At 37.0% G+C, this 12,053-nt stretch overlaps 1 protein-coding gene across 1 annotated transcript in view; it reads right to left on the bottom strand.

Annotated features, from left to right (window-relative positions):
- LOC108671514 overlaps positions 1-11,813 on the bottom strand; it is a 34,905-nt gene extending 23,092 nt beyond the window's left edge. The window contains exons 1-2 of the mRNA XM_018159067.2: positions 11,352-11,813; positions 4,300-4,514 (exon numbers count right to left, since the gene is read on the bottom strand). Coding sequence (XP_018014556.1) covers positions 4,300-4,514; positions 11,352-11,813 — 677 coding nt within the window. The remainder of the gene's footprint in view (positions 1-4,299; positions 4,515-11,351) is intronic.
- Positions 11,814-12,053: the final 240 nt, after the last annotated feature.

Genomic DNA, 12,053 nt, shown 5'->3' with positions numbered 1-12,053 from the left:
ATTAAAAAATAGTCATATACATGCGTAAATCGTTACTCAATACAATAAATCATGAACTTATCACGCAACAATTTGAAACTTTTTTGATAGCATCAATAACCCATTTTGATATCAAGTTCGATTGAAAAATAGCGTTCAAGCAATCGGTATAGACGTAAATTGAAGGATTATAATGCCGAATGGCATTGTGCCTTTTTTGCCGTACGTGATTTGTTCACCTGAATGATTCATAAATTTTCTTGAACCATTCGTCTTCATGAATATACGCACCTGGGATTCTCTCTGTGCTATGGAAGGCATGTCCAAATTCAACATATACAAGTACATATAAATTAAACGTGTTCCTGAACCGTATGATCATCTTTGACTGCAAGTGTATGAACATATGAACATGCACGTTTATATTTGTACATTTTTACCGTAGTACTTTTTTGAGATATGTCCTTAATTCGAAGCTTGAGTGACATGCGTGTTTCTCAGGGCATGCGTGAAGTGTGCGCTCATATTTTCATTTGGATCAGGAAAGCATGTGTGGCATGTGCAGGCATGTGTGGCATGTATAACATGTGCACCGAGCAGGCATGTAAGTAAATATATGTGGCATGTGTTTCAGGCGTGGCATGGGTGGCATGTGCAGGCATATGTGTTATGCGCAAGCATGCATNTGTCTCTTATACACAACTCGAGGAACTAATGGGGAAAAACCTGAAATTTTCGTTTCTAGTTCACTTGTGTCAAAAAATAGACTCAAGAGCTAAAAAGTAGTACATAAGCTGATTAAGCACGAAAATGATTCATGGCAAGTGATCTATGACAACGTATCGATATTAGCAGAAACTTTTTGTTAAATTAAATGACAAAAATAAATTTTCGCCGTCTTACTACAGAAATTAATAGCGGGTCAAATTAATCAATAATTGTGGTCAGTTTTGGTTAAAAATGCAGTTTTGATATTTTATCGGAAAAATGTATAGAGAAAATATCGTTATACGTAGCCTCGCAGCAAAAAAAACGCACCGCAGAAGATGACGCATAAAACTTTGAATGCGCGGCATCCCGAACACGTGTTCGATTCTTATGTAAGTCCTGATAATTAAATGATTGAACTAATTTTGGTTTATAACTTACGCAGTGAAAATTTAACGATCAACATTTTTACAATAAATCTAACAATTTCGTAACAGAAAGAAAAATGCATGAGTTTGCACAGAAAAAGAGGTTTGGCTGATTATACTACATCAATTTTTTTGTGCATTTTTTTTGCCGTACGTGATTTCTTCACCTGAATGATTTATAAATTTTCATGAACCATTCGTCTTCATGCATATACGCACACGGGATCACACTGGCACGCAAACCTGTGCGTGTGAACTAAGTTTTCTCGAGACTCATGTGACATTGTTTGCACAATAAGCAGGAGTGACATTGTGTCTAAGCTTGTCGCTTAAAAATAACAGAACTAAAATATTAGATCCAAGTCTTCGGTATATCGTGCGTCACGTTCTGATAATAGCACTGTTGATAAACAATCAGTGACAGCCACTGAAGCAGAACGTGATTCCGGTAGCGTCTTCTGCAATATAGCGGTAATATTAGTTCTGTTATATCAGTTGAGGAAAACTCTACATGTTTACATGATGAATTATTATTTAATCGCAGCCTGAAATCAACAACGAACATTTTTACAATAAATCTATCAATTTCGTAACAGAAAGAAAAATGCATGAGTTTGCACAGAAAAAGAGGTTTGGCTGATTATACTACATCAATTTTCCAACATAATCTTCTTGGAAAACAGTTTTCAAATTATGAACACAAAAATAGTTTAGAAACCGGTTCGGTCGCTGAAATCTTAAAATTCAGCTCCTTTGTCTTTTCAAATATTATATTTAGGAAAACAATTGTAATGTAAAGGTTTTAAAGAAGTTCTAGATACTTTAATTTATATGCTTAAAAAATATGGAATCGCATCCGAATGTATAATAGATGACTAGGAGAAATCTATGAAAGTTAAAATTTATTTAAAATTTTTGTAAATTGGAATAATACAGAATGGAAATATTCGTAGAATATTTTATTGTTATATTCGTTTTAGGATACTTTCAAATTGAATATTCATGATTAAAAAAAACTTCACAAAGCCCATACACATACACGCGTCCTTCAGTGGAAACTTTTGGTCGGCCAATTGGCGACCAAATAATGGACTAAACATGTGCAATAATACTCATCAATAGTCAACTAAAGGTAACACTAAAGGTAATTAGTAACCAACGATAATCTTTCTGCAAATTCTATTCTTGGAAATCTCGAACCGTCAGTGCGCGCTCAGCGAGGAAATAAACAACTCCCCTCGCTCGAACTCTCCCCTCTGTTGTTGAAACGCTCCAATTCTTCCCTCACGGAAAAAAATCAAGAAGAAATAAATAAAAAATCCAGTCTCGGGACCCAACGCATTCGTTGATTATCCACGATACCCGGATGAAAATTTTTTCCGTATCAGTAAAGGAATATTTTCGACGTTTCGCAGGCCATATAAAAAACGCTGTTGGAAAGGAACTTAGAAGTGCAACCGCCCTGTACTCGGCTCCAAGTTTCATGCCGATGAATTCGTTAAGAGTTTTTCATCTGCACTTATTCCGGCTCATTTGTGAAGGCAATGTGGAAACGTGACGCCTATACGCGAGCATAGCAACGGCATCGGCAAGTTTTTGTAGGCGAACAATGGGAAAAAGCGACATTTCAAAGGAAGCACTTGTTAAGGTGCCAACAAAACACGAAAAAAGTAGGCAAAAAAAGTAAAACTAAATGTAAAGACAGAATATAGACAAAGTTAGGGAAGAAATACGACAAATATGAAATAAATGTTCCAAACGTTTCACGCAAACTTTCATGGAGAATTTTAATTTTAAAAGTGCATTATAAATCAACTTATTACCATATAACATTCAACCAAAATAAAGGCAAATGGCATATGCTCTGTCCGACTTGTGAAGGGAATCTAACAGCCTAAAGAAAACTTCAAAGTAACTTACTATCACAGGAGGTACAGAAACATACATGAGCTTCTTTCTGTACAGCAATAAATAATTCACGATACAAATCTACAAGAAGGGGCGGCAGAAAGCTCGTACTAGGATTCCTATCTTAAGCTCGCATAATATTAATAGCAGCAGTAATAGAGCAAGCAACGCGTGAGACAATCTCAAGCCATGCGACAACCGTGATATGAGTAATCGGGGGCCAAAATCAAACAAATTTCGCAGTACGAATATGAACTGATTCAAAAGCCACGCAGGGATGTTTAAATTCTTCAGTTAGGGTTAAAAAATTTGAAGGAATAAATATAGACCATGGGAGAAAAAAATCTAGACGGCAATGTGATGGATGACTTGCCGTGAGGTGTGCGAACAACTCGAGGAACTAATGGGGAAAAACCTGAAATTTTCGTTTCTAGTTCACTTGTGTCAAAAAATAGACTCAAGAGCTAAAAAGTAGTACATAAGCTGATTAAGCACGAAAATGATTCATGGCAAGTGATCTATGACAACGTATCGATATTAGCAGAAACTTTTTGTTAAATTAAATGACAAAAATAAATTTTCGCCGTCTTACTACAGAAATTAATAGCGGGTCAAATTAATCAATAATTGTGGTCAGTTTGTTTAAAAATGCAGTTTTGATATTTTATCGGAAAAATGTATAGAGAAAATATCGTTATACATAGCCTCGCAGCAAAAAGTCCTGATAAATTATTGAACTAATATTGGTTTATAGCTTACGCAGTGAAAGTTTAACGCTCAACAATTTTACAATATAATTGGCTGGTTATAGAATGCACATAATACACTAAATTGTGGTCATATTAATGCAGACTGAACACGGTAAGACGCTCTAAATTAAACCAAGTAAAAGAAAAAATACAATGATAAATAAAATAAACGAAGAATTTTATGAATCTTAAATCAAAATTATACTTTTATTTATTTTACTACAAATTGATGATGAATTGAGATTTTCATTTAATGGCATTAGAATGTTTGAGACCTCCGTCTAATAAATAAATTGTATATCATTAAAAAGTTTAAATGAACAGTTCAATAATTTAGTATCATTTGAGTAGTTCCAAAAAATATGAACAATAATAAAATATGTAATAAATCATAGTGTAGAATGAACAATTCTGCACTGAAGCCATAGCTCACATGGAAGAGATACAAAATTTTTCCATGTCACAAAGAGTCAGATTGCTTACAAGCGGAAGTAGGTAAAAAAAGACGATTCCGAGTAAAATCTCACCTGAAGGTAGCGACGACGTTTGTGGTCGGCCATCCCATAACAAAGGAAGTGTCGTGACTTTTGGAGACTTCAGCTACGTCTTCAAGACAAGAGGACAACCACATCTCCGATACTCGAACCTTCTCCTTGAGCTTGAAGTTGCCACCGCTGCGAGACTTTGCGACCAGCAACAGGTCGGAGAACAGGAACAAGTGTCGCTCCTGAGACTGCACGCCCTGCAACACATCATTTTATTCGTCATTGAAGTAATTTTTGATTAGAAAATACACGTCAACAAATATTGCGGGAAACACATTAAGAGATTTACGGTAAAAATAAAAAGGGAGAGTGAATTCTCCTTAAAAATAAAGAGAGTGAATTCAAATACATTGTGGTAAATTAAAAAGGAGCGTTTTAAACTTTGTTCACTAGAAATCTAAATTATCTCGGCATCGTTAAACGACCTCGATGAACTTAATAAAATAACTTAAAATAAATGCTCCACAGGCATCCCCAGAAGAAACGTATTGCTGAGAATGACAAGAATTAAAATGGTTAAGATTTGCATGGTTAGCAAAATGTATTCTTGCCCGTGCATTTAAACGGGATGCAAACACAAGCATAACAAAAGGTTGTTGTCTACACGCAAGTCTCGCCTATCAGTCAAATGCATCGTTAATCCCGGGGGCACGCCAATCTCGGCGCTCTTGAACGATAGCAAAACACGAGGGACGTTATAAGGTCGCAGGGCAATGCATTACAAGCGGCCTCCGGTTGCCTAATTGTCAATAAGACGACAGCATAGCGAATCGAGAGCGTTGATCTCCGCTGATTTCATGAATTGATTATATCCATTGCTGTATCATATTATAAAAGAGAAAATTATTCTGAAGAAATTACTTAAAGGGGCAACGTTTTTTTAAATAAGCTTGTCATATTCCAGCAACGTGACTACAAAGAATGTGAATATTATCTTGAATATTTGTGTAACAATAGTAGCGTTAAGAAGTTTATAGGCAATTAATGCAAGGAATGTATAACTGTCTGAAAAACGAAGTGCTAAAGCATTAACATGACGAATTCATTCGGCATAACAAAAAATAATTAATCAGAATCAAAACGCTGCCACAAGATGTAGCGAGTCTTCAGGGCATTGCAAATTAAAATCCGTCGATTATCTTCTAGAAGTTGGAAGCAACAATTTTTACAGAGGAAAGTGGCTGCTGTTGAAATAGATTGTTCAGTTATTTTTCATCCTAAATGTGCCGAAGCTGCTGAAGAGCAAACTTTGTGCGAGCAACTGAAGAACAGTCCAGCCGGAAAATTCTAAGGACGAAAGGCAGGTGGAGGCGGCACAGCCTTCCGTAATTCGCCTTAAATTTTACAGAGAACTGAGACAAAAAAAAGAGGCAGAGGTTACAGGTGGCATAGCACCTATGAACCCATGCACGAATGAATGACCATATAGAGATGAAATGAATGACCATGTAGAGATGAAATGAACGACCATATAGAGAAAACGAATAACCATATATCTAATGAAAGTAATAACCTTAAACAGATGAAACGAATAAATGTAGAGGCGGGTCAAATGACAATATACAAATAGATATTGTCTATTTCAAAATTTTCAATAAAAATCGTTCAAAAATATGTTGCCAGAGATGCCTTTATGTATACTTGAGTGTTTTTTTTTTTTCGCTTGTACGTAATTAAAATAAAGCACGAATAAAAAGAAAATTAATAACCGCATGTTCATAGTACCCATTCGTTTAGACCCGAAATTAGCTTTTTACAAATTAGAAATAATCAGATTTTTGCATAAAATAATCGTTGCATTCTGTACTGGCAGAAATAATCTGATACGTCGTAATTTGATTCAGAAAAATTATAAATTGCACCGATTGTAAAAAATTTAATTCACATAGAATTTATCATTCAACAAACGTGTTTCTATAGCAAGCAGTTTTAATTAAAACTTATGACGCTAATAGGCTAGTAAAACATTAGAACGAGATATTTAAGATATACGAAACTTAAGACACGAAATGCTCGAACCTCAAATTTCCAAGTTATGAAATATTTAATACAAGAGCTTAAGGCTCCACAATTTGAAGGGATTTGTGTACAAATTATTATTATCAGAGACTCCAACAAAGCATAGGCGACATTTTGGTGGCATAGGCAGGAGTAACTGACCGTGGAGGTCGACCCAATGGTCAAAAGGCAGGAAAAAAAATCCCGAAAATATGCCTAGATCACAAAACAAAGATTTTCCAGCTGGAAAATTTTCAAAAACAAACACACAACGCGGCACAAAAAAAAATGATGCGCCTCAGAGCGAAGCACAAATGGAATAGCTCAGTCCAGTCTCTAGCCCTAGCTTAATGGAAATTTATCATTCTTTAGACAGTCATGAATTTCCAGAAAATCAGTACGTGAGATAAAACTTGAGTACCCGTGAGTATATCCGGCGAAATATAAAAAAATCATCTTACTATATTCTAAGAGAATCAAACGACTGGTAATTGAAATAAGGAACATCTTTCAGGTTCTTCCTATATTCAGCTGGACTATTCCATCACATCGGCTCACGAATCCCTTTCCCATATTCAACAAAATTCGCCCAGCATCGCAATTTGGTACCCGAATAATTTTTTTAATTTTGAAAAGTTCAAATTTTTTACTTTTCAGAACGTTAATATTGTCAAATCGAACTATTGCAAACAAATTCTCTAATAATCATGACGGCAAGGTGTAAGGTCAATTTGTTATTCGACCGCGGCAAAGAACGATCGAGTTGAATCAAATCTCCCCAGACATCTAAGAAGATTTATGTTTCACGGCTTAGCAAATTTAAAATTAGAAAGGATACAGTCAAGGCCAAAAGTTCAATGCCAGATGACATGTCGATCGGGCATGTACCCTGGTGAAATTATGTGATATTTGTTGGTTGTCGGCGCTGCACTGACGATCGCCCATCAAAAATCTACGAATGATCTTTATCGAAGTTGACCGAAGCATGACCGTTTCGTGAGAAGCGTGAGAAACTTTCGAACAATCACATGTTAATCGGAGACGTTCGATATTCGTACGTTCAATGGCTAACCTAACCTAACCGATTCTATAAATCGGCGAAATCTATAAATCTTAGAACAATAAAACTGGGTTCGTTCAATTCCAAGCACATATCGATCTTATAATTCGTCGATGTGTGTGTAATTGGACAAACTAAAGTTACATCTGAATGCAGTGCCACAATCTCAATTTAACGGCAAGTGTATTCTAAGCCGTAACAGGACGAAAGTTTGCACCTCGATCCAACAATGCACGTTCGTCATTAATCAGTATAAAATATACCTTGATTTAGTGATGCACGTACTGTTTGTTCAACGTTTCGAGGCCATAATAACTGTGTACCCATACCAGAGGAGAGACGTACATGATAGAACCACATCAGACTATAAATTTGCACTGGGCATCGACATCCCATGCATATAGTAAAACCTCGATGACCAAGCCTTACGCTTTTACTTTACACAAAAATCTAGCAATCCATGAGTATGAGCTCAACACCGTGATCTAGCCATCCATGAGTGTAGATTTTGCAACTCTATATGGCGATCCACGGGCAGGTGCTATTAACCATGATCTAGCGATCCATCAGAATGAGCTCCACATCGCGATCTAGCTATCCATGAATATGGGCTCCACACCTCGATCTAGCAATCCACGAGTATGGGTTCAACAAATCGATCTAGCGACCTATGGCTAGAGTTCTATACACATCGATCTAGCAATTCATGGGCATGGGCTTTTTACATCGATCCGACGACGCACACGGCGATTGTAGTTTCCCGCACTACAAGCGATCGTGCTTTTCAAAATCGCAAATTATATGCTCTGCCGTGAAGACCCATCCTGGCTTTCTCTGTCGGGGTTAAATAAGCGGCAGCTGTGTCATGTATAAGCTAGGGCCAGCGCCCGCTGGATCATTTCGTACGCCCTCGGGCGGTGACTTACCTAAAAAAACAGCACCGACAAATTGCGGGGGCGAACGAGTATCGTATGAAAATATCAGCATGAAAGGATCGAGAGAAGCACCTTAGAAATGACCCGTCAGTGAACGCGCTCTCAGCTGAATTGAAAACTTTAGAGAAATAATATATTCTACCCGTTGAAAGTCTTTTTAAAGAAATAAACTGAGAGATGAGAGTTACAATTTTGCTTGAGTATATAAGAAGATAAAAAATGTATATAATTTTGATTTAATGTTGATTCGAAGATTCACGAACAAAATATATAGTGCACATGTTGGAAAGTGTTTCATGTTCATTTTAGGCTTCATCTGCACCGCGAGAATTCCGCTTACACCAAACTTTGGACCCGGTATTTTATTTGCGAAAAATTTCAGTAACTAAATGCATCAACCCATTAAAAAATCACCCATAGGATGAAAAAAATTAAGCTGGTACAATCGAAGGGGATTCGAGCAGCGCGTATATATGAAAGGCTGGGGAAGCAGCGTTTCAAATAAGGCACTGAAAGAGAACTTGTTCCTGCCGCGAGATTACGGCCATCACAGGCGGCTTCGGATTGATCTTTCTTGGATATCAAAGTCTGCTAGACACAAACTTGATACAAAGCGGGCTGATGAAGGGATTGATGTACGAGGTTCTGAAGGTGTTCTATTGGGAAAACGTAAATACCTGCAACTTGAACGTAGAAATCGTAAAATAGGAGCTGAATACTTAATGAAATTAGTCAGTGAAATTCTGTCTGAGCTTTGCATTAAATACATTTTGAACCAAATCTACTCACAAATGTGGATGCAAAAATTTAATGCACTTTTTCATGAATTAGTTCATTTCTGGAACATTGTAGGATACAAAACCTTTAATGCGAGCTGGAAGCGGATTTAACGTGAATTATTTGCCACCAGTATCACCATTGATCATGGAATTTCATCATTACTTTCATTAGTAGCTTTTCAAGTAACCAGATTGTGGGATAGATATTTTCGAGGTTTGCCGTAAATTCAATAGGACGAGAAAAAATTCAAATTGCGATGAATTAACTATGGAAATAATTATTTAAGGACCAATTCTAAATTTTTTCGCATACAATTCTGTATTTTTTACTGCCCACATTTTTCTTCTGACATAACTTCAATGCTTTTCACCAGCTTCAACTCCACATAATTTTCATGAATACCCAACTCAGGGCCAAGACTCAAATCCTGTGTGGTCCAGCGATACACAAGCGAGCGCCTGTGTAGCGTGTCCAGGTATCGACAGCAGCATCGCTCAGCTCCACGGTATACATCGACGCCGACGATCAACTATGAACCCCGACCGCAGCTACGATAAATAAAGAAGGTACATCGGCTAAACCGGCTTCTTCGATCGAAAGAGCAAGTGAAAATGAAAACCAAAAGAAAAGAAACAAAAAACTAAATATAATATAAATCCTGAAGTTCAGAAGATAACCGAATGAAAAAACGCTTTTTGTGATGATGAAACTTTCACACGAAATGAGAATAAACTCCCTTAATACGTGGTCAATAAAATATTACTGCTATAACAATCCCCTAATAAACTGAAAAATTGATTTTTCCAGTGACATTTCAGACTGAAAAAAAACAAGTGTTAGCATTAAAATAACCCACAGACAAAAATACAACCGTTAGCGTTAAAGCATTAAATAAATAGACTTTAGTGTGTAGGCAATAAATAAAAAAAAATGAAATAAGCTTGTGTTGGGGAAAAAAACTGCGGTAGAAAAGCCTCTGCTTTAAGGCAATTAACAGGGAAAAAAACAGGCATTGTTTAAGGAAGATGAAATGCAAAAAAAAAATCTGACGAGGTACCAGGTAAAATGTTACTGAAACATGTGTAGAATCTGTCACATTGTAATAACGAAGAAAACCTAACATGGATTAGTTTGAGTTTTCATATGCAGGATCAAATGGTTCAACGTGACTGACATATTTAGAGCTAATCATAAATTCATGTTTTATTAATAATGTTATAATCAACTATGTTGAGATACTACTATGTTTTATTATGTTAACTGAGTACGTAAAAAGAGGTAATTTCGTCGCCATTTACTGAATAATTATATACGATTCTCTCAATTCCCAAGTTATTCATATTTAAGGAATGAATATAAACTAGCACTAATGGATGACAAAAGCTCATAATGACAGATTTTTCTTCAAATTATAAAACCGCACTCATTTCATTAAGAAATGCAACCCAAAAATTCAGTGTTCAAGGTTATTTATAGAACGAAACGTGATTCGACGCTGACCGACAACAAAATGTTCTCGGGACGTATTTTTTTAGTCAAAGGCAAGGATCAGTACGCCGATCTTCTGTTGATTTTAAGGCGGATCAAATAACGCGTAATCCGACGAAAAATATCAAATGACTGCGGATTAATTGATCCCATGGGAGATACGAAGCTCCGGTTCAGGAGAACCAACCTAACGCGACGGATCACAGACTAACATGAAAACACGTGAGTGGGTCTAAAGGAGAACAAACAAATTCTGGAAATTAAGGTCAATTATGCCAATGATTTGGAGAGTTAGAAGGACGAAAGAATATGAGATATGCAGTTACTCCAAGGACTTTTATTGTTTGAAGATCAGAATACTTATTTTCAAGTTAACTTATTTCATGGAAGGTTCCTTTTGAGCTCAGCAGGATATATTGCGGCACACGCGTCGAAGCTCATACTTCAAGTCGAGTTGGCGATACAGTTTTGAGATAGCGCCAAAATGTAAAGTCGCTTCAGCTCCAACGGAATCTTTGGTGTTTTACAACGTAAAACGGAACCAATACGACACACTAGGAAAAAATGGAGTACAAGGCGCTCGCTTAGAATGTAAAAGATTCTAAAGATAAAGCAGGTCAGAGATGAGAATGGTTATAATTACTTAGGAAATTGAGCCTGTTTTTTTTTTATTTAAGAAAAGGTTCACAAAGAGAGAAATATTCACACATGTTTCACTGTTGCAGCAGACACAGAAATAGTCAGTAACAAAAAATCGAGGGAATTTTACTCACGGTAGTAAACTGGACAGGAGTTTCCATAATGAAGTGACGTTTGGGCCGAGGCATCGAGACAGAAGAGTTGCTGCAGTCGTTGTGGTAGAGACTGCCGTTGTTGTGGTGCCTTGATGTATTGTTGTGTGGTGACATGTTTGTGTGGTGCCCTGATGTGTTGTTATGTGGTGACATGTTGTTGTGGTGTCCTGATATGTTGTTGTGAGGCGACATGTTGCTCAGGTGCCCCGATGTGTTGCTGTGAGGGGACAAGGCGTCAGTGGCTGCATCGGGATAGCCATTGTTGATGCTGCTGTTCACACTACTATTGTTAATGCCATAGTTGATGTCATTGTTGGAAGCATTGTTGTTGTTGTTGTTGTTGTTAGGCGAGTCGCTGATTTGACCTCGGAGTCCCTTGGCGCTGAAAGCGCGCTGCAACCGAGCTGCAGTTGTGGAGCGTTTCCTCATGAGTCCCTTCATTTTCTGCGAGAAAAATAGAGTGCACGTTAAAGCGGCTCTGTTATTTACCCTAAAACAGCAATAAATCTTCCAGCCTAATGTTTAACACGAGTTGAAGACATGATTTGTTATGTTGAAATCATGTAGTGAAACCGCTTTACGCGGTTCTTGAACGATACACGCAATGGTTTTGTAGTCGGCACTATGTTCACCATCGCCGCCACGCTGTCTGTTAAGAAAATGTGTTCATTTTTTATTAAT

Source organism: Hyalella azteca, unplaced genomic scaffold (assembly GCF_000764305.2).
Source record: "Hyalella azteca isolate HAZT.00-mixed unplaced genomic scaffold, Hazt_2.0.2 contig9922, whole genome shotgun sequence".
Lineage (NCBI taxonomy): Eukaryota > Metazoa > Arthropoda > Malacostraca > Amphipoda > Hyalellidae > Hyalella > Hyalella azteca.
The sequence above is the reverse complement of the archived record's forward strand: the minus strand, read 5'-3'. Positions and strand labels throughout refer to the sequence as shown.